General features: G+C 38.8%; 1 protein-coding gene across 5 annotated transcripts in view; it reads right to left on the bottom strand.

Moving 5' to 3' along the window:
* The window catches only part of CTNND2 (catenin delta 2), a 945,427-nt gene that overhangs the window by 429,455 nt on the left and 492,033 nt on the right, over nucleotides 1-23,939 (bottom strand). For all 5 annotated transcript variants that reach the window (XM_086676153.1, XM_086676178.1, XM_086676183.1 and 2 more), the window contains exons 4-5: nucleotides 2,337-2,371; nucleotides 1,830-1,946 (exon numbers count right to left, since the gene is read on the bottom strand). In XM_086676153.1, the coding sequence (XP_086532279.1) occupies nucleotides 1,830-1,946; nucleotides 2,337-2,371 (152 nt within the window). The remainder of the gene's footprint in view (nucleotides 1-1,829; nucleotides 1,947-2,336; nucleotides 2,372-23,939) is intronic.

Here is a 23,939-nt window from a genome sequence, read left to right on the forward strand (position 1 = left end):
TAGTTATTACATTGGTTTGTCAATTATGTATTCCAATTTTACGTGTCTTTCTCTTCCTGAATTCTGTCTGATTCTGCGCATTGAAATGTTCACAACGGTATTTTTCATCAATTTCTCTGTTCATTCTTAATAATTTTTATTTTGATATTCAGGTATTATTCTGTTTGGTACATCACGTTCACTAGATGTTAGTATGGGTTTATCACATCCTTGTAAGCAAAAACATTTTCACTAGATAATTCCTCTTTGACCTTGCCTAATGTTCCTGAATAAAATTCCACTTCATCACACAAATTCTTCCCAATCCTAGTTTATATTGATTATAATTGCTGTTACTACTCTGTTCCTTGAACTTCAACATTTGTTTCATTAATATAAATATGTCCCTTATCAACATCACATAACTATCTTATCCTTATTACAAACTTTTTATTCTTTTCAAAGAATTCAGTGTGCTCACCTGTAGGGCTAGACTAATATACTTGATTCATCCCTCCTGTTTCAACTTGTTTGCCTCTTATTTTACTTCTCTTCCTTCTTTTTTCCCGTACCTTCTGTGTATTGAAGGTTATTCCCTCTCCTAAGCTCATAAGAGAATGTTTCTCTATTATCATATGAAAAATATGATATCAAATATCAACTCTCTCCCAAGACACACTATTTTATCTCTATTTTCCTTACTCTAACAAAGGGAGTACATGTGCCTCAAATATTAATTAAATATAAGTCAGACTACAACTACCCCTATAAGAGAAATGCATTTATTGACTGAGAGATAAGTAATGAGGCTACATTCTAAAATATAAAATACAGATAACAAGGATACTATAAATCATGCATCTTATTTGAGAAATTTTATTGAGGGGATTCAAATGGGTTTAAATAAATCTGGATATTCATGATGATGTTATCCTAAGAGTAGTGGTATTATAAAAATTGTAGAGAAAGTGAACTAATGTGTAAATTTAATGGTTTCAAGATAAGTATGCTATCTTATTCTTATATCTTCCTTTTAAATAGCAAACCTTGATGGGTATTCAAGGAGACTTTATTTTTTTTAATTAAGAAATGAAATGCTCCACTGATTTCTGATATAGAAATTACCAGTGTGATATATGTTTTAATGATTTCATTTTTAGCTTTTTGTGGGATTTTATTAAACTAAGTCAAGAGAATTTTATGATTTATTAAAGTGAAGCTCATTTCAATTCACAGCACTTTTATTCCTAAGCCTCAACCACTATGGTTGAAAATATATATAATTAGGAGGAGATGAAGAAATTTTAAAATATTCTGTCGAGGTTAATATGCAAATTCAAGGTGGCTACATATAGAAATACAAGGGGCTACTGCAGAGTACTATAGCATAATACTAAGTAGTTAGTACTGCATATATTACATTGATTCTTTCTATTTTGTTGCATAGCTGTTGTACTGTTTATGAACTCTACCAACAATGATCTATGTAAAGCATTCACAGTAAATTTCAAACACTGTACTGGTTAAACAAATATATGGTGAGTTCATTCAATGTGATAGTCTAGCTAGGTGCCAAAAAGGATATCAGAAAATTGGTGAGAATCCCCACTCTGTCAGTAATTTGTGAGAAATCTAGATTCAATTGCTGATTTAAGAGAGACTATAATCTAACGTGAGTTGGGATGGGTAATGTGGGAAGGAATTAGATGAGAGTGGAGTGAAATGGATAAAACATGTACAAACACAGGTTGAAGTCCTCTTAGATATAGCTTTTTATGTTAATTATATTATAATAAAGTATACTCTTATATTTTAAAATTGTCTTCAAGCATCATTGTCATTTGACTTACTTTCACTTGTGGAATAATCCTGTGGGTCAAGTATTCCTGATTCCTGCAAGGATCTAATACAGGAGTCCACCAGCTCAAGACCTGTTGTAAGTTCATCTTCGATGTCTTTTTGACCATCTGAAACACAACATTTTAAAGTGATGAACAAACACATGATGCTCTTATTATTAAAGCTTCAGGTTACTCTTTAATAATGGAAAGTATCCTAACCAAAGACATTATCTCATGAGGTTCTCATTAGATTTCGCATTGTAATCCTTGGCCAACCAGTATCAAAAGCCAAGGCCAGCCAATTCCAGGTATCCATGAAAAACCCAAAGGTTTCTAGGGAATTGAGAGAACTCAACTCTCAGGGAATCACGAGCTATCACAGGAACATTTAATTTTAGTGTCATGGTGTTCTCATACTCATTTTTATCAGTCTTTTTTCTAAAGTTCACAAGAATATTAATCAGTAGACATACATGTAGAAATGGATGTAAGTTTCATCAAGAAGCTGTACTTTACCTTGTGATTGCCAGTGAAACTGCTCTTCTGCTGAACTGTAAAAAAGAGAATACACAGATATAATGCACCGGTTAGAAACCAAGGACCCTAGACTAGAAGACACAAAGATGCATTGGAGTAGCCATGGTGGCTCCACGGTGTGTCCTTTAGATTTTTACTGAGAAAAAAGATCCCATTTTGATACAATCTTAACTGTAATCCATTTGATGTAGATCTCTTTTGATTCACAGGCACTAGCGTGTTATAAATGGACACTGTTCACTAATTTTCAGAGAACAGCTCCTTTTTTTTTTTTTACAAAGCCCAACCTATTATACTCCTCTCTTGCAACAGCTTTTACATAGATGCAGTCCTACCCAATTTTAGTTATTTTAAAATACGAGTCTGACTAGTTTCATATAGACTTTGTGAGATTGTCTAGGAAAGAAATAACCTCCTTTTGCATTATAAAGAAGGCTCGATAAATTTATTCCTTCTTCTAGACATATCACATGAGCAGTTCCTTTCAGCTGATTATTAGTTCAAATTAAGTCATTTACAAATTATAACACTTTGCCACCAACTGAATATACAGTCCCGATTTCTCGCTTTACAAATACATCTTATAAGACGACCTAGGGAGAAAGTGTTGTTCATATACATGATGTGCCAAAGACAATGTGCAGAGTTCATCTATGAAGGCGACATAGGTTAATTTTGAATGATTTATTAAATATATAAATAAATTTAAAAGGTCTACATGTGCATAACTCTTTCATTACACATGCAAATACTTTCTACATGCCCCTTTTTATATGTCAATGATTGGTAAGAAATCTAGATGCCAATTACAGACCGGTATCATTTTGAGAATGATTTTCTACACTTATTTCACTAAATCTTTTACTCTGATCCAGCAGCTTCTATGAATAGTTCATCAGTTGCACAACAGCAAGTGGATTTTAGACCTTTAATCTGTACCTTAGAGGGGGCTTCTGGATATATTTACAGAGGGAAAAGGAAAGGGAATTCTGGTATGAATCAGTGTTCAGAAAAGCTGCGATCGGTATACATGAACACAAGAATAGTATCTTAAGGGACATGTGACTGTTTCCTGGGCATCTTGCTCCCTGACCAATCCATTTTATGAAACTGGAAAACAGCTGCACAATGGTGAAAACCATACACACAACTGATACATGAAATGATAACTTTACAAATTCAGTCCAATGCAACTTTTTCTTATTTCAAAAAGGTATGTGCCATATAGTGGTAATATGTTATCTATAAAGTTCCACACTTAAAACAGAAAAGTAATCCTAAGGTCAATATTTTAAAAGTTGCATGTACTGGTTCAGTTAGTAGCATTTTATTTTATTGTTTTAATAAATTTAAGTGTATGTATTTATTTATTTTTTTTTATTTTTTTTTGAGAAGACAGAGAGAGAGAGAGAAGGGGAGGGGCAGAGAGAGAGAGAGACAGACAGAATCTCAAGCAGGCTCTGCACTGACAGCATGGAGCCTGATGTGGGCTTGAACTCATGAACTGTGAGATCATGACCTGAGCCAAAACCAAGAGTGAGAGGCTTAACCAACTGAGGTATCCAGGTGCTCCAGTAAGTGCGATTTTAAATAGGAATAAAAAAAAATGCTTTCATAGTTGTAGTAAGTTGAATGGTGCCCCTCACCCCCAGGAGATATGTCCACATTAAATCTCTAGAAAATGTATATGACTACTAATGGAAAGCGCTTTTGAAAAAATATTTTTTAATGCTTATTTATTTTTAAGAGAGAGAGAGACACACACACACAGAATGTGAGTGGAGGAGGGGCAGAGAGAGAGAGGGAGACACAGAATCTGAAGCAGGCTCCAGGCTCTGACTTGTCAGCACAGAGCCCGACACCGGGCTCGAACTCACGAATCGTGAGATCATGACCTGAGCCGAAGTTGGACCCTTAACCAACTGAGCCACCCAGGCGCCCGGGAAAAAGTGTTTTAGTAGATGTTTAAATTAAGGGAAAGGTCTTCAGATGGGATCATCCCAAATCCCATGATAACTGTCCTTACAAGAGACACACAGAAGACAAGGTTATATGAAAAAGGATGAAGAGACTGGAATTAGGCATCTACAAGCCAAGGAATGCCTGGAGCCATCAGAGCCTAGAAGAAATAAGGAAGGATCCTCCTCCCGAGCCTTTATCGAGACCACAGCCCTGCTGACACCTTGATTTTGAACTTACAGCCTCCAAAGAGTTTGAGAGAATACATTTCTTTTGTTTTAAGCCACTCAGCTGTGGTCACTTGTTATGGCGGCCCCAGGAAACTGATAACAATATTTTTCTGGTACAATAAAGATGGTCTCATGTTAACCCTCTAGGATTTACTACTGTCTCTATGCTGCTATGTTTCTTTTGTCAGTATCACCCTTTACTAAGTGCTTACTGTATACCTTGGCTCCTCTGATTCCTGTCAACCACAATGGTCGTTTTGGGAGATGGCGAAAACGGGCTTATTTGGCGTTAGATAACTTGACCACATGGATCATAAGGAACTCAACAAGGATTTAAATTAATCCGCCAAACTCCAAAGCTCATATTTATAACTCACAATAAAACGTTGTGGAGGGAAACACACACTCAAGTGGCTTCCCACCGGAAACAGTACGAATAAGTCAACAGAAGTCATTGCATTCACCACTCCTCTCCTCGCAGGCGCAGCGAAGAGCGCACTTTATGCGCCTTTGCACGTAGATGGCGCCACCTGAGAGGAAGGGACAAGTGCCACTTCCTGCCCCACGCACAGAAGGGCAGGCACGAGATTTTCATGCTCTCTCTCTCTCTCTCTCCTAATCCCCCACTGAGATGGGTCCCTGAGTAGGAGGGAGGAAGATTTCTGCCAACCCAGAGAAGACACAGCACGAGTGAGAAATAAACCACTGTTGTGTGAAAACGCTGGAGCCGGAGGGGGGTTTGTTTCTGTTGAATAAATGTCACACTGAGTAATAGAGAAATGTGGCAGTGTTTGAGTTTGTAAGGTGTTTCTTGCTTCTCTATCTTACATTTCCGCCGTGGAGCGCTGGGAGAAAATGTCTTGGGTCACTCTACCACAAATAAGGTGGTGTGACAGCTTTTACTCATCCTGTGAGATGTATCTGCTCATGTACAATAACGGGTGATTTTATGTGTCAGACCACACATCAGAGTTTCCTATAATATTTACTTTTTGTTCATCTCTTTCAAAAGTGTTTCAATTTGATGATGCAACAGAAACAAGATGAGACATTTTTTTCCCCTTACATTTGAAAGAATGCGGTTCGCAGTGAATATGAAACTATTCCTCTCAAAGCAGAGGAAGCTTCCTTTTTGCCAGATAAAGAACATCAATCATTTAAAATCCTGATTCCTTTAGCACAGTTAAAATGCATTAAAAGTATGACTGATCATAGAAAATAGAAGTCCCAAGAGAGACCTGGTTTGGATTTTATTTCCATTAAGTGCTCACTTGACTCTCTGTTAGGGGATTCTATGCAATTGTATATCTTATATACTTGATTTCTTCTCCTAAAAGCTGCTTTTAGGTGGATGCTTTTTTATTTTTTTTTTCATTTTTTTAAAAAAAAATTTTTTTTTTCAACGTTTATTTATTTTTGGGACAGAGAGAGACAGAGCATGAACGGGGGAGGGGCAGAGAGAGAGGGAGACACAGAATTGGAAACAGGCTCCAGGCTCTGAGCCATCAGCCCAGAGCCCGACGCGGGGCTCGAACTCACGGACCGCGAGATCGTGACCTGGCTGAAGTCGGACGCTTAACCGACTGCGCCACCCAGGCGCCCCGTGGATGCTTTTTTAAAAAAGCAAACAAACTATTTATTTATCCGATAAACACAGATTATGCCTGCGTCTCACACATTCTTACTTCAAGTGTTTGGATATTATTCATGGTGAACTTTCTCCCAATTATATCATTCAATTTAGTATAATATAAAAGTTATTTCTGAAACACTTGTAACTTCCATGCATGTTCAATTTTAGAAGCTAAAGTTTGCTTTCACTACCAAAATGCTCTTTTTTCAAATAGAAGTAATCTGTAAAGAACTAAATTTAATAAAGATATAGACATAATTTAGATTAGCCAGTATGTATTTAAAGATAAAACTATGTACCAGTTCCAGAACCCAATTATTGTGAGAAAAATACATATTTGTAACAAAGATGACCTAACATTTAACCTTTAAATGTATACAGAAATACGTCCATAAATCAGTAGTGCTAGTAAACAGTTTAAAAACAATATATTAAAAGCACAACTCCTATTAGCTAACACATACCTCTAGCTTTCTACCAGGCAATATTCTAGTTGATTTACAGTTAATTTCCAAGACAACAGTTTTGAGACAGGTACTATTTTCCCATTTTACAGATAATGAAACTGAGGTAAAAAGATGTTCAGGAACTTGCTGGTGGTCCCACATCCAGCAAGCAGTGGAGGGAGAATTACGACCCTGGGTCTCTGGCTTCTAGAGGCCACATTCTGAACTACCATTCTATTCGCACATTTAGCGACATCAAAACTACACCCCTATGTGATAAAAGCAAAAACATAAACATAAAACCGTAAACTAAGTTGAAAAAACAAGCCATGTCCTGGGAGAAGATATTGGCAGCGCAGATAACTTACAAATATTGAAATTAAAATTACAAATATTAAAATTAAAAATATTAAAATACTAAAATTAAAATTTTCAGATAAAGATTAAAAAGGTCAAACAAAAGCAAGGTCAATATGTATACATATAGCTGATGCACAGTAGAAAAAAATCTAGAATGTATGGTTACTGAACATATTAAAAGATACTCAAGCCTATTAGCAATTGAAAGAATAAAAACCAAACACAGGCCAATTCTTTACACTCCACAGGCTGTCAAACAATTAGACAGTCTGACAATATTATGTGCTGGAGAGAAGATGGGTAACAAGAACTCTCATACGTTGCACGTGAGAATAAACCAGTCACCTCGGTGACAATGAGGCAATACTTGGTCATTTCCTATATGCAGATGCCTAATCACTCAGTAAGTCTGCTTTTAGGTAGAACTTCCAGGGAAATCTGAGCACCTATGCCCGGAACACCTCTACAAGACTGTTCACGCCTAGAGGTCAGCAGTACCAAAACAATGGAAATAACCTAAGGGATCAGTAATAGGGAATGGACAAATGTAAATAATATGATTGCATACACAGACAACGTATATATGGAATCAACACTACTCAGCAGTTAAAATAAATTAGCCAAATACACAATGAAGCAACCTAGGTAGTTCTCAAATGTAAAATATAGAGTGGGAAATGCAAAGTTCACATATGTATTACATGATCCCAATTATGTGAATTTTAAAAACATTGATTAAATGATATTGTGTATAAATACATATACATATATGTATACACACACGTATATACACAAAGGCTATTCTTTGGTTTAAGCTAGTTTTTCAACTATATGTCTGTCTATCTATTAAGTGAAATCATACAAACATAGATTAAAAAGATACACCGAATTTCTTTTTTAAAAAAAATATGTATTTTTTTTTTTTTATTTTAGAGACAGAATGTGTGTAAGCAGGGAAGTGTCAAAGGGAGAGAGACAGAATTCCAAGCAGACCCCATGCTCAGCATGGAGCATGACATGTGAGATCATGACTGTGAGATCATGACCTGAGCTGAAATCAAAAGTCAGTTCCTTAACCGACTGAGCCACCCAGGTGGCCTCGTACACTGAATTTCATGACGGTGGTAGCCTCTGAGGAACAGAGAGAAATGTCTGAGGTGGGTTAAAAGGGAATTTCTCTTTTATTCTTAATGTTTTATTTCATGAAAAATGAGGGAAAATCTTAACATTAACTTAGGAATGCCTTTGTTACTTGGACTAGGAAAACATCATGATTCTTACATCTAGAAATGTCTCCTTAAATGCTTAGATAAATCTTGGTGACCCAGTTCTACATAATATTCTCATTGTTGATAAATCACTCGTAGTTGAAATTCAAATAATGCAAAAAAATATGAAATATGTAAGTCCAAATAATAGAGGAAAAGAATGGTTTTAGAGATGTAATTACTATTTGTCTCTATTTTCTATGTGATAAAAATGACAGGATCACTTCGGCTATGTCTTGATATAAGCTTAAACATTTCAAGTAAGTAACCAATAACTTTCAAGTTCTGCGGGCAAGATGTTGGGGAAAAACTAGTTGAAACCAAAGAATAACCTTTGAGCTCCTAGAGAAGTGATTTTCACCCTCATCATTTCCAGCATGATAGGATCCTTACCCACCTCCAGGCCACTTCTAATATATATAATATGAAAGTTCAGAGAGTTTGCTTAATGTCAGGAAAAGACACAAAGCAAGCCATTACTATAGCTACTCTGTCTGTCACGAAGCTGCACAAATATATTTCTTTATTTTCTTTTTCAGCTTTCTGATGCCCAGAGCATCAATCCCTACACTGTATCGTGTGATGCGTTATTGCTCACAATATGACTCAAAATGAAATAAAGGCAAGGAACTATGAGGGTTTTTTTTTTCCTTTTTTTCTTTTTGTTAGTTTGCTTTCAAGTTAAGCAATGTACCTAAAACATAAGCCAGAGAAACTGTTGTGAAATAAAGGTTTGCAGAACTGATGTTGGATCTTCGCCTACGGGAACAAAGGCCCTTATATTTACGATGTCAGTATGACCTAAAATTGTACTCTACCATAAAATACTTCTTAGTATATGGTCTTGCATGCAGCCACCTCACAAGAATGCGTATTGGTTGCAAGATAAAATGACCTGGGTCAAAAGTCCCAAATATGTGCAAATGTGACATATTCACTAAAAATGGTGAGAAGCGGCAGCCCGTGGAGCTGAGAGGTAGGCAGCTGTTTAGTGCACTGTACCCAGACCATATTTGTTTGGATATGCGAGGAACCCTGCTCCCCCCAGAACTTCCTGTGGAGCTGTTTTTCCGTCCTTCTACTGCCTTGTGGTCTCTACGTGCATCTGCGATATATTCCCAAATGAGTGTCCTGATCTCTCCGCCATGCAACTGGCATGTTTCTTTCTTCCTTCGATCATACATCCTCTTCCCGCTCTACCTCTTCTCATTAGAAATATAATTTTACAGCTATTATAAAAATGTTCGCAGGGCTACACCACCTAGCTGGAGGACCGCAAAGCTCCCAAACCAGGGGGCCGTGTGTAGTGGCCAAGGGTGTGGACTCACAAGACAGACTGCCTGAGACGGGAGCCCAGCTTCGCTGCTTTCAGTCTAGGACACTTTGGGAAAGTGACTTAAACTCTCTGGGCAGAAGTGCAGAGATTTTGTGGGTGAAATAAATTAGTTTATATCAAGTGATGTATATTTTCAGTAGATCGGCGCCTGGCACTACCTGAGCAAGGACGGAATTGCTTCTTATTCTATTACACATGGCTAAAATGGTTTACATGGCCTGTAGGTTATGACCTACTCTATTTCATCCTTTGGAGCCCGCTGTGCTGTGTTGTGGGAGGGTTAAAATGGGGACAGACGTGGGGACGTGAGAACAATGGACATTAAGAAAATACCCAGGCACGGTGGTGTCGTGCCTAGCCTGTTGGTGACAGCCAGTCCTGGAGAAAATGGAAACAAAGTCAGCACAAACCCGTGGTGAGCGCTCATGGTGGCTTTGGGCATACGGAACAGAGAGATGCAGCGCGGCTCACCAGGACATTGCAGTCCACTAGAGGTGTGGGAAGCAAGTGTGCAAAGCTCGGAGAGTCATTGCACGAGAAGGTGTGTTCAAGGCACTACTGCACACAGGACCGTAGGGCCTTTACCAAACCACTTAATCTCTCTAAACATCAGTTTCCCCATTTATAAAATGGAGATTTACTAGAATTTCCCAGAGGGATCTTTAGAAAACCAATGTATGTAAAACCCACAAAACAGTGGGGGAACACAGAAGGCATTATTATTTTTTTTTTTTAAAAGTAAGCTCTCATTATCACATGCAGAACAGAAGGCTGAGAGAGCACAGCCAACTAATAGAAGTGAAAGTTCCATAGGTCCACCATATGCAATTCAAGTTGTCCACGCTGGGGGCCAATAAATACCATCTCACCAATATATTATATATAGCCTTTGTAGAATTTACATTGTCCATCTTTTCTTTTTTTCTACACTAAAGCTGTGGAGAAAAAGAGGCAGTCTGTGATTTCCAAAGAAAGAGGACTCACTTTTAAGCTGTAAGTTTTCCAATCAGTCCAGCACAAAATGCCTCTGCTGGCAACCACTACTGTTCTTCCCGTAGTAAAAAACTTATTTTCAAAACCTTGGAAGAAAATAAATCAGACCCAAATTGCTATTATTAATTTCTTTTATTTTGAGGCAAGGGAAATTCATATTCCTAAGTTAATTTGGCTGGAGCTCTTGACTGACAAATTATCTAAGAAACTGATACCGCAAAATGGCTCCCATGCCGTAGCCTGGATACACACGGCTGCAATGTTTATCTCGGAGTACCACAACAATGTCAGTGTTGTGCGCTGGCCAGCCAGAGCTGAACAACAGGAAATGAACATGAATTCTGGTTTGTTTCAATTCCTTCAAAATACGGACTCCAGTTTCTAGCAACGACAAAGAATTAGCCCTTGGCTCAATACCTTAAAGGCACTATCTACACAAAGTCAAGGTCTTACCATGGGAAACACATATTTTCAAGTTTCTCTTCTTCAAATGCTTTTCTAGTTTTGCCATTGGTTGTAGTTATATTACAAGAGGCACATTGTGCATAAAATTCAATATCAGAAGGAGGAACAAATGGTAAATTATAAACTAGAAAATTCTCACGTTATAGCTCCCTTTGTAGTTTTCTGGGAGATTTCTCATGCATGAGCTGGGTATTTTTTTAAATGCTTATGCGAATGCATCAGAATTTTACAGTTGTTGAAGCAAAATTTCTGAATGCCAGCCACATTAGACAATAAAGTTATCATAATATTTTTGTCAGTGAGCATTCCATCAATCAGAATGTAGTAAACTGCAATTGCAGATGACCAGGGATACTGTTAATGAATTAATTCTGAGATCTTGTAATATTTTGAAATGCCTTCCAAAGCACCAGAAACTGAGTGGTTTATGCCGTTTCTGTGCTAAGTGTAGACTCCTGCATTATACATCATGATATTCATAATCTCCTTTGGGGTCCCTTGCAACTCAGGGTTAGATCTTTGGTGAGCCTGATGGCTTCACTCATGAATATTGAGGGTGAATAGAGAGCTCACTGCGTTTTGCAGTCTGATCATTCATAAGTGATTTCTCAGGCAGGAGAAAAGTAGTAGGTTTGTCTGCTGACAGAGGTGGTACCTATCTGAAGGTTCTCAGATGTTCCAAGTATCAGCCTTTTGCAGTCATTCTTCCAGAATTATCCCTGTTGTTAGGGTCTGCTCAGTGAAGGGAGCACTTTAACCTTGGAGACATCTCTGGACAAAAGGAGGGGTCAAGTTTATATTTTCCTAGCTTCTTGGGCTCATGTGTGAGATTGTGTTCAGGGGTGTCCCTCACTCTTCTGTTCCTCTGAAACTCCCTGCTTTGCTTTGCTTTCATCTGTTCTTGCTTCATAACTGTGTGTCTATTACAGATATGTCAAACCCTGAGTACTGAACTTGACTGACAGTGAAATGATTTCATTAATATAAGTGAAGCTAACACTTCTTAGATATTTAATGGAAATTTATGCGAATAACCATTGTCTGTTTCACAGAAAAGAGAGGTCTGAATCTTTTGTTTTTCTGTCTTTGAGTAGCAACAGATGATTTGTAAAAATAAATTTCAATTTCAGTGTCCTTATGGAGCAGAAATCATGTCATGTTCATGAACAACTCTCATGGCATTATAGGTCTTTACTTCCTTATGATCAGTAGTGGTTTTAAAAACCATTTGAAGGTTCAGTTCAAATGTTTAATGGGTGCACAAATGTTGATAGTTCATTCATAAATGCCCCAAACTAGAAACGACCAAATGTTCTGCAACAGGTGAATGATTCAACACGCTAATACATCCACGCCAAAGGGAGGTATGTGGCAATAAAAAGAAATGGATTATTGATAATATGTCCCAAATGACGTTTTGGAGGGATCTTAAGGGAATTATGCTGAGTAAAAAAAGATAAATAACCTTCTTGAAATAACGAAATTATAGAACTGGAGGATAGATCAGCGGTTTCCAGGGCTTCCGGACGGAGGGTGAGTGTGGGTGTGACTATAAAGGGGTAACATGAGGCCTTATGGTGCTGGAGACATCCTGCGTGTCCTTGTGGTGGTGGTTACACAAAGCTACTTATCTGATAAGACTGAGCTGAACTAAACACACACACACACACACACACACACACACACACACACACACAGAGACACAGGACTGCGTGTACAACTGGGGAAAGCCAGCGCCGACGTTGTACCAACGTCAGTTTCCTGGTTGTGATTCTGTACCACATGGCGACACCACTGATGTTGCCATTGATGGGAACTGGGAGAAGTTATAGGATATGCCTGTGTGTATTTTATTTTGTAACTTCCCACTAATCTATAACCATTTCAAAATAAAAAGGTTAAAATATAGGAGTGCTTGGTGGCTCAGTTGGTTGAACGTCCGACTTTTAATTTGGGCTCAGGTCATGATCTCACACTCAGTGAGACTGAGTCTCACATCAGGCTCTACACGGACAGCACAGAGCCTGCTTGGGATTCTCTCTCTCCCTCTCTCTCTGCCCCTCCCCTGCAAGCATGCACTGTCTCTCTCTCTTTCAAAACAAATAGACTTAAAAAAAATAGCTTAAAAAACAGTGGGGTATGGTTTGGTATGCCTTCTTTTCTTTATCCCCCTGAACTGTTTTCTCTATATGCAATATACTATTTAATTATTTCTATATAATAATTAAAGAAGAATTAAAAAGGCATTGAGAAGAGTGGAGTAAAGACAAAGGAAGGAAGGAACAAAGAGAGAGGGAAGAAATAAAAAAAGAAACCACTGCTAACTTCTGATTATCTTTTTTGTTCTTTATTCAGTAGAACTCAAGTGACTCTGCCCTGGGCTCTTTTCTCCTTTGTTCTGTGAGTGAAGGCATTATCCCTGGAGCATAATATACCAATCATACTGCCCACTGTCATTCAGATGCAAGGAATAGTGCTGCTTCCAAATGAAAATTCATCCATTATATCTAAGCTCCCTGCTCATCAGGCCCCTGTATTAACTTCCATTGCCATATGTTTTTGGGGAAAATTAAAAATGGTATTTTGGCTTACAGTCCTAGAGCAAAATACAAGTCTTAATGCATTCTAGGTGAGTCCAAGAGACCTCACATGATACAATTCATTGGCTCTCTGGAAGCATATTTATTCAAGTTAGGCTCACACCTGGCAGACACACTCCGGCTCCTCCCGCCAATTCACAGGGGAGCTACCCTGGTGCCAATCTGCTTCCACAACCCCCTACCCACTATCCCGACTCCTGGAAATTGGTTTCCTTGGTTACATCTGTCTGTGGCTTTCCGTATTTATTGTGGTGGGGAAAAATTCACACATTAAAAATTGCCTTCTTTCCAGACAGCCCTTAATATCTGGTGTTTGAAACTGAAAAGCTGGATCAGCCTTTCCGTCTTCTCCCTATCTTACCATCGCAGGGCGCCTTTATTTGTCTCGAGTCCTCTTTTGAAGAAAGAATGAGGATTTGAATGTGAGATCTCACTAAACAATTGTACTGCCTGCCAGATGTATAAAACCATTTTAAAATCCATGAATTGAAATATCTATTAATATTCTTAAGATATGAAAGCTTATCTTTCCCAGAATCATTGTTTGGGATCCTTAGCATCTACCCATCAGTTCTGCACTGGAAATGTGCCTTGAAAACCACTCCCTGCCATTGCCTTGTTGGATCTTTTTGTGTTCTCTTCCCTGGTGCTATAAAGAGCTCAGTGACTGAAGGGTAGGTGTTAACTTCCCATCCACAAGGTTCTCTCCTTGATCAAACTTTGGCTAGGCTCCTGCGAGCTTTTTTTGACGAGGCCCAATCTTGGGCTCTCATGACCTTCCTGGCAGAGTCTAGTTCTAACAAGGATACTTCTGAGCCAGGATAGCTAGAATCCCCCCCACTTGATGTCTGAGGACCCTGCATATCTCATTGGGTTCTTCATCCTCTATCATCCCCCCAGGTGATGTCTGCTCACCTGCCCTGTCTTTAGCATGAATCTCGGTAGGTCAGTTTAGCCAGAATCCCACCACCCCTCCTTATTCCTTTTTTTTTTTTAAGTTTATTTATTTGAGAGAGAGGGGGGAGAGAGAGGCAGAGAGAGAGGGAGAAAGAGAATCTCAAGCAGGTTCTGTGCTGTCAGGGCAGAGGCCAACGCCGGGCTTGATCTCATGAACATGAGATCATGATCTGAGCTGAAATCAAGAGTCAGATGCTCAATCCACTGAGCCACCTAGGTGCACCCCCCATCCTTACTCTTGGTGGTTCCTCTGAGTAACTTCCCATCCATTGACCCCCACCCTGGTCCTTGGCTTTAAATTCCCATTTTTCCTTGTAATATTTGGAGTCGGGCCCAATCTTTCTCCCTCACTGAAAAACCCCACTGTATTCAAGGCCCCCCTTGAATAAAGCCTGCCACACCATTCTTTTTAGTTCCCACCACCAATGCCCCACAGCCGGAGGGGAACATGCAAAGTTGCATCCTTCTGGAACCTCAGTCTCCTCCTGGGTACTGAGATAATACTCCCAGGGTGGGCTCCATGGGCTAGAAACCTTGCAGTTGTCTCAAATTACAACTGTGTCACACTCAGAGGGCCCCCTATCTTTGAACTTGTGTTTTGCAAGTGGAATCCAACAAGACACTGGAGCATAGGCATGAGGATGTGGATATGCACAATGCATGTGTAATTCTGTTCTGTCCTGCCTCATTCACAGGATGCGTGCAGTGCCCTGTTGGAGCCATGATGTGTTGTGGGAGCTGAGCAAGACTCAAGGCGAGTACCAGGTAAACATGTTATGTTTATGACTGAGTAAGCAGGAGTGCTTGCTGACTGCCCCCAAAAGGCCATGCTTACCCTTTGAGCCAGAACTTGCTTTGAAAGAAGAAGGCAATGATGTTCTAAGAACCACGAGCAATCAAGGCACCCTATCACATTCTTTCTTACTCATGTTACTGTCCTGTGTCTGCCAACTACTTATGCTGAACATGATGACCTAGAAGGAAAGGAAAAGATATGACAATCCACTGCTCTATTTCCTGTTTTTTTAAATGTTATTTATTTATTTTGAGAGAGAGAGCAAGCATGTCGGGGGTGGGGGGTGGGCAGAGAGAGAGGGAGAGATAGAGACAGAATCCCGAACAGGCTCTGCATTATCAGCTCAGAGCCCGACATGGGGCTCGATCTCACGAACCGATCGTGACTTGAGCTGAAATCAAGTGTTGGATGCTTAATGGCTGAACCACCCAGGTGCCCCCAGTTCTATTTCCATTCAGTCCTTCCTTACGCTTTAGTAAGAGAATGTTGGTAGAATATGTGCATGTTGAGGAGTGAAATAAAAATGGTTGAGGTAAATTGCACAGTGTTTCCTCTGATCTTCCAAGAACAAAATATGTATGCGTGTATGGGCTATGAAATATGAATTGTATCATTTCAGTAATTTAACATATAAATTAAGCGCTCCTATATTTGCATTTAAATCTGGCAAGCACAATACAAAGATAAATGGTAAAATTCATGCTAATAGTTTAAAATTTTAATTTCTTTATTTAGAAGAACATTAAATAGTAAATACAAAAACATCATGACCAGGAGAGAGAGAGAGAGAGAGAGAGAGAGAGAGAGAGAGAGCGCACTTGTGAGTGTATGTGTTAGGAAAAAGCTTTAGTATCTTTTTAGTACCTTTAATGGCATTCCACTCCCTGGTTTTTAAACAACAAACTCCATATTTTCATTTTGAACTTGAGTGTTGCAGATTATATAACCGGCTCTAAACATGAGTTACCACAGATTGAGATTGTGGAGATTAAATGAAAATAGACATTAAGGTCCTAGGCACAGAGTATCAACCAATCCTTCCCTGTCTCTCCTCCAATTCACTCCACCCAACTGCTTCTCTCCTCTGCCTGCAGTCTTTTCTTCTTCCTATCAATTACCCACCATGTCACTGAAGTCAACATCCTAAAGCAGAAAGCTGATCATGGAAACCAGTAGTTCAAAAGCTTTCAGTGGTTTCCCACTGCCTGTGAGATCACACCCAGGTTCCTCTCCAGAATCTTCTTGGTCTGTAAGGACCTCCTTAACCCACTTTGAGGACCCAGCCTCAGCCACCTGCTTTAGATGTCCCGGCTGATTGAGGCTCTGCATCATCTGAGAGCCCAGAGCAGCCTTATCACTTGTCAAAACACACCACAATGACTTGTCTTTAATACTTTGCTAGATGATGACCTCTTTAAGGACAAGAAACCAAACAGTATTCATCTCTGTATTCCTCAGCAGAAAGCTCTTTGCCTGGTATTCACTACACATTTGTTCATGAATGAAGATCAGCACAGTTAGTACAAGTCAGGACCTTCAACTTCATATTCGGAGTGTCCTCTTGTTTCACTGAATTTTCTCTTCTTCAGAGTTGCATCGTGACGAAAAGGGACTACACTCTTTTACTATACTTCTATCATAAAACATCAGTGGAATAAGTCAGTCACCCACTGAGTGAGTGTTTTGATTTGTACAACCCCAATTGGAATAAGAACGTTCACTAATCTGCTGCTAAGCTATCAGTTACCCTATAGATGAAATGATCAAAGCACATATTTTTTCATGGTGCACCATGACAAATCTTTTTATAAAAACAACGAAGCTTTATGTTTTTATACACCAAAATTTAGAAATTACCATTTTTTTTCCCTTAAGCTCAGTATATATCTTGATTCAAGAGAAGTCCAGAGTGGGCAAGATTATTTCTCTGTGGGGGTAGGAGTGAGGACGATGTTGACATCCCTATGGAAAATCTGTCCTTTTCAAGTAGCACTACATCTTAGGCCACTATATAATAATCTTTTTTTTTTTAATTGTTAAATTCTGTTCATCCTATAGATTTGAACAAACTAATTTTCCTCTTCTTAATTAATCCCATTATCATATTTCACTCACTCAAGCTTCCTATGAAATGAAACACTGTTTTCACTTATAAATGTTCTATGATGTGCTCCTAGTGATTTCTAATTGGGACAATTATACACAGATAAATCAGAACTCATCAGGGGCAGTTGTCATTAGCATGTCCCTGTTCGATTTCTGATGCCTACATGTTGGTTTAAGGCAATAGGGCATATGAGGACTCCAGAGGGAGCCTTGATGAAGAAGCTCAGGAAATTCACAGGCAGTGAGGACATCCTTCATTTTTAATTTGTTGGTTTAATCTGGCTAGAGAGGAACTGACAAAATCTTCATCACCTAATGTGCTTAATGGTCTAAATGAAATCAGTTGGTGGTGTTGGTTTAGTCCTTATTGGACCCATTTCTAAGTCATACAAGCCCCTGATGAATTACTCTAATGAGCCCTTCTCATAGGAAACACAGAAACTAGACCTTGACATTTTGTATGGATTCCAAGAGCATTACAGAAGTGAAATGATAGGAATCCAGAAAATGGGTTATCACCCCCTTCAAAGTGCAGGTCATTATCAGCATAGGGGAAAATGATACCCTAACAGGACTAGAGATTCTTTCCACTTACCCCCGCTATCCAGAATGAAATAACCAGAGAAACGAATGTAATTTTTGTTTTCTTTCATTTGTAGTTTCTTTTATTTATAGTTAGTTTTGTTTTCTTTTATTTGTAGTTGGTATTTTCACTACTGGAATGTAAAGTGACTTTTTTTTTCTATTATGAGTTAATATAAGAAAATACAAAAAGAAGTAAAATGTTGGAACACAGTATAAAATATAATAAACTGATTCTGCTAGAATCAGGGAAGACATATTCTCCTGTTTTATTGTATAAATAGTTAAAAAATAATAGTATAATGTAAGTAAGGGTGGTTTAATTTTTTTTTTCAAACAGGCTGAAAGTCAAAATGAGAATAAAAAAATCACACTCCCTTTCTTCTTTTTTGACCTTCAAAATATAAGAAAATACCAAAAAATCAAATTCCCTCAAAATTAGAATTGTATGTAATTAATGCACTATCCTGAGAAATGACTTGATTGTTGCCTAAAATGTCACTTTACCCAGAATCACTGGACAAACACACACACCTCCCACGCCCCCATCACCACTGACAGCAACAACTTTCTTTTTGTCCTAATTTGGAAGTTAAGACAGTATTTTGTGTCAGAGAGTAGACAACAGAAATGCCAGTATTTTACCTTACGGATAACATAGGAAAATGTGAATTTTAGAATGAAATCCTGGCGTTTGCAACGATGTGGATGGAGCTAGAGAATATTATGCTAAGTGAAATAAGTCAGTCAGAGAAAGACAAGTGATGTATGATTTCACTCAGATGTGGAATTTAAGAAACAAAACAAACAAGCCAAGGGGAACAAATTTTTAGAGACAAATCAAGAAACAGGCTCTTAATTACAGAGGACAAATTGATGGTTACCAGTGGGGAGGTGGGGGAGGGGTTGGCTTAAACAGGTGATGGGAATGAAGGTGGGTATTTGTCTGGAAGAGCACTGGGTGAAGTATGGAAGTCCCGAATCACTAAGTTATATGCCTGAAACTAATCTAGCACCGTATGTTAACGAACTGAAATTTAAATAAAAAAATTAAAAAATTAAATGAGAAAAATAAAATAGAAGAGAATAAATTAGAAGAGCATAGGATAAAATGAAATGAGATAAGATAAGATAAGATAAAATAAAATAAAATAAAATAAAATAAAATAAAATAAAATAAAATAAAAATAAAAGCAAGCATAGGGGTCATACTTTTTTCTCCTTGCCAGAGATTCAGTGAAGAACTCTATTTTGTCATGTTATCACATCTGGTCTGTAGTTGGCTGGGATTGAGCAGTCTGACGTGCCAGTGTCCTTGACAGGTATCATCACTACTTGAAAAAATAATAATACAAATACACTACCTATTGAGGATTGGTCAGTAGAAACGCCTTTAGATAACATGAAATAGTATTAGCAGTTTTTCTTCCCGGAGGTTATGGCATTTAGGAGAGGATTTTTATGGCGTTTCTTCTTTTCTTAAGCCCTCTTTCATTGGAAGGTGCTGTGATGCTTACCTCCTCCAAGCCTGTGCTTTGCAAGCAGAGGTTAAAAACGACAAAGAGCTCCTGGAGGGGAACTCACCTAAAACCACTGTAAATCCACAGCGAGGGCGAGCCCTTAGCTCTGGGACTAATACCCTGCAATGCGGCTGCTAGTCCTCATTAAACAAGCCTAGCAAGTTAAACTAGATAGACTTATGTCAGGAATGCATGTGATAGATCACAGTTAGCCACAAATTCCCACCACTTCATTCACTGAGAAGGGAGGTCTCTTTCCATCCCTTCCCTTGATTCTGGACTCGCCATGACCTGCTTAGATCATTAAAATGCAGCAAAAGTGATGCTCTGTGACTTTGAAACTTCTCGAGGCTGGGTCTTAAGACCTCTCCATTCCTGCATGATAGAATATTCCTTCTGGAGGCCAGCCTCTGTATAAGAAGTTTGACTACTTGGTGACAACCCTGCTATGTGGAAGCCAAAGCTAGTCATATGCAGAGAATGGGGGCCACATGGAGGAGCACGGAGGTGCCAGACACAGGGGTGAAGACTTCTTGAACCTTCCTTCTGAGCCTAGCTGGTAGAGGGGATAACCCCTGCATGCAATGAAGAACCACATGAACCCTGCCTCCATTCTTGATCTGTAGCAAGTAAAATGTACTTAATGTTAAAGCCACTGAGCATTGGGTTGGTTTGAGAAAGGTTCTGGATAACCCAAACAATGCTCATAGCACAGAAAACTCCTTGGCAGTCAACGGTAGTAAAGGAAATGAATCTAATGATTAACTCTTAAATTTACAAGGCATAATGTATTTCTGCATTTTGTTTTGAACACAGAGATACTTAAACCCAAGGTTAAACATTTAACTACTTGCTTTGTTGTATCCTGAGGGAATTAATCTTCTATTTTATTGAATTCTTCAATGAATTAAAGTGAATACACACCAGCTTTACTCCAACAAATGAGTTCCTGGAGTTGAGATTTAAAAAGAAGTAAAATGTTTAGGGCCTGTTACCTTCGGGAAAAAAAGTACAGTTTGCAATGGAAATGGCATATAAAACTATGAATTAATAGTAGGTAACAAAGAAAGTATGGCAAGTTAGCATAAACTGGGCATATGATAGCATAGACTTTGTAAAAAAAAATGAAGTGAACTTCACCAAGGAAGATATCTGGGTGGAAACGTGGTATGACCTTGATCTTGCAAGAAATGATAGGAGAAAACTGAATGGGAGTATGGAGGAGAATCCCATGGGCATACTGACATGACAGGTTTCTAATAGGTGCTAAAGATGAAAGAAAAATAAAAATCAATAACTTATTTAAGTCAGTTAAACATTTCTAGACAATACTATAGCTAAGCTCCGCAGAATGTAATTCAGCCTGAGAAATAATTCTTCCCTTGCTGTGGAGGTGGTGAAATGGAGGGATGTGGGTGGGGAGTGCAATTTAAGCGGAACCGTGATATTTGGGATCTATCCCAAGGAGACAGCATGAGAGAATAAGCTAAATAAAATGATAGGCAAACAACAACAACAAAAAAAAAACCCTAAGCCAGAAACCAATCAACAAACAAACAAAGAAATCAGTCAGCAATTACTGCAGGGGCACCTTGTTTTGGACTTATTACTGTAATTGTGTGCATATGTGTGTGTTTTGCAACAGCGGATATCTTGATATCTTTGGTGACTCTGAAAGAAGGGGGTTGACATCAGTCATGTCATGAAATTTTATGGGGAAGAAACTGCTACAAAACAAATGGAAAGTGTGCATTTTTTCCACATCAGGTTTTTCATGGGAGTTTTATTTTAAGACTATGTTAAAATTAACTACAGTAAAACAACAAAAAATGCTCAATATCATTGCTCATCAGGGAAATGCAAATTAAAACCAAAATGAGACACTGCTTCATAGCCACTTGAATGGCTATTTTAAAAATAATGACACTACCCAATATCAGCAAGGCTGTGAAGCAACAGAAACCCCGATATGTTGTTGTAGAAGTGTCAAATTGTACAACCACGATGAGGAAAGGTCAGACAGCTTCTTACAAAACAAAATGTACACCTACTCAATGATCCAGTGAATTTAATCCTAGGTATCTTTCCCACAAATACAAAACATACATATGCTAAAACACTTGTACAAGAATGTTCTCAGCCGCTTAATTTATAATAGCCCCAAATGCGCACCAATGGAATGGGTTTGTAATCTGTGCTGTAATCGTGCTACGCAGTGAATTAAAAGCACTATTTGTGTCATCAGTGTGATGAATTCAAAAGCTTCTTGTTCAATGAAAAAAGACAGCAAAGAACACATACTCTTGGTTCCATTTCATATGGAATTCTCAAGCAGGCAAAACCAGTTTATGGTAGGAAATGGCGCTGGTTGCCTGTGAGAGAGTGGGATTGAAGTTTGCTGGGAAGGGTAATGGCTTAGCTTACTGGGGCGACTGGAAATGCATCTATGTCGATGGAGGTTTGTGTTACTTCCTTTTGTTCATTTACTAAAGCTAGTTGAATGGTGCACTTAAGATTTGTGCATTTCCTTGTACGTAAGCTGCACTTCAAAGAGGAAAACAGGAACTGGAATTAAATACTAGACTCTGGTTATTGATACGCACGCTGAAGTATTTGGGAGTGTGGTGTACTGATGTTTGCGATTTTTCTTTGAAATGCACCAACAAATAACATTAGTTACGTAACAAACAGTATTTGTTATATAACAAATCGCGTTCGACTGGATGACACATAGATGAATACATATGTGATTAATCAAGTATATTAAACTGTTAGTGGTAGGAGGCAGGTGGTGGGCATATGGGTAGTCACTGTAAAATTCTTTCAACTTTTCTCCTTTTTTTTTCATCATTAAATGCTAGAAAAGATTACCCAGAACATTAGCAATTGGGAAAAGAACGCATTTCGTATTCCTCGCTCAGAATTGTCGTCTATACACGCAGAAGGAAAAAGCACATTCTCCCAAATAAGGACAGTATATAACCCACTCTAACTGGACAACTGTATAGAAAATACAGCATGTTCAAGTGCAACATATACACAATCAATAAATGGCAACATGCTTGAGATTGCCTGTATCCAATTCTAATCTAAAATCAAATATTTATTTTGCTGCAGAAATATCTGAGCTTTTCAGTGCCATGGGAAGAATGTCTATTTTGGTTGATCTTCTATTTAGGTGTTGGCAAAGTTTTTTCAAGCACCTGGAAAGGGCAGGCGTTTTAGACTCTGCGGGCAATAAGGTCTCTCTGGCAGTTACTTGCCTGTGGTATAGTACAGGAGCAGTTGTACACAACACCTGAACCAGGAGGCCTGGCTAGGTTCCCACAAAACTTTATTTACAAAAACAGGTAGCGGGCCGGATTTGGCCCTCAGGATGTAGTTTGCCAACTCCTGATCTATTTGAAGAGTCACCATAATTGAATTTGTGGGCAACCCCACACCACAGATTTTATAGTATTTAGAGCGTGAACATTAGTTTCAGATCAGCTAGTAGGTCAACCTTATTTTTTCAAGTCTTGTAATTCAAATATCTTGAGGGACAGTTCTATAAGCTGAAAAGGTTTTTACAGGACTTTTAAAAAAATGTAATGTTTATTTTTGAGAGAGAGAGAGAGAGATTGAGAGAGAGAGGGTGAATGAGGAGGGGCAGAGAGGGAGGGAGACACAGAATCTGAAGGAGGCTCCAGGCTCCGAGCTGTCAGCACAGAGCCCAACGCGGGGCTTGAACCCACAAACTGCGAGATCATGACCTGAGCCGAAGTTGGACACTTAACTGATGAGCCACCCAGGTGCCCCTACAGGGACTTTTTTTGATCCAGGATTGCTGGGGAGAGTAGATCTTGTTCTCAAAATTCACTGGGAGTGAAATGTTCACATTTCCTGGCTCCCTGAGTGCTTACTACAGGGGAGTTTGGTATCCCTGCATAATGATTGGGGATGAAATAGCAGTTATGAGTATAACTAGAAGGAGGGTTGAGAGAATTGGGGTAGGAGAAAGCAGACTGCAGGATAAAGGTAAATGCCTTTATCTGCCTAAGGGCAGATCCAAGCAGGAGAGAAAAGACTCGCTCGCTCTTTCCTGAGCTCCACGTGGGTGCCGGCGAGGTAGGAGGGCCACTTCTGAAACATACTTCCTGCCCTCCAGGAACTTACAGTGCTGGTGATTTTGTAGTCATGGGACCAACAGGCAACAGGTGAACGGGAGAAAAATTCACTCATTATGAAGACCCTTCTGTAAATAGAGCTATCGGGGTTGAATTTTATTCCCAGAGACAGAGGAAGCTCACCATCCCTGGAAGTAATCAAGAAAAAGCAAATAACCTCCAGTC

This window comes from Puma concolor, chromosome A1 (assembly GCF_028749965.1).
Source record: "Puma concolor isolate L17-30 chromosome A1, mPumCon1.1.hap2, whole genome shotgun sequence".
Taxonomy (NCBI): domain Eukaryota; kingdom Metazoa; phylum Chordata; class Mammalia; order Carnivora; family Felidae; genus Puma; species Puma concolor.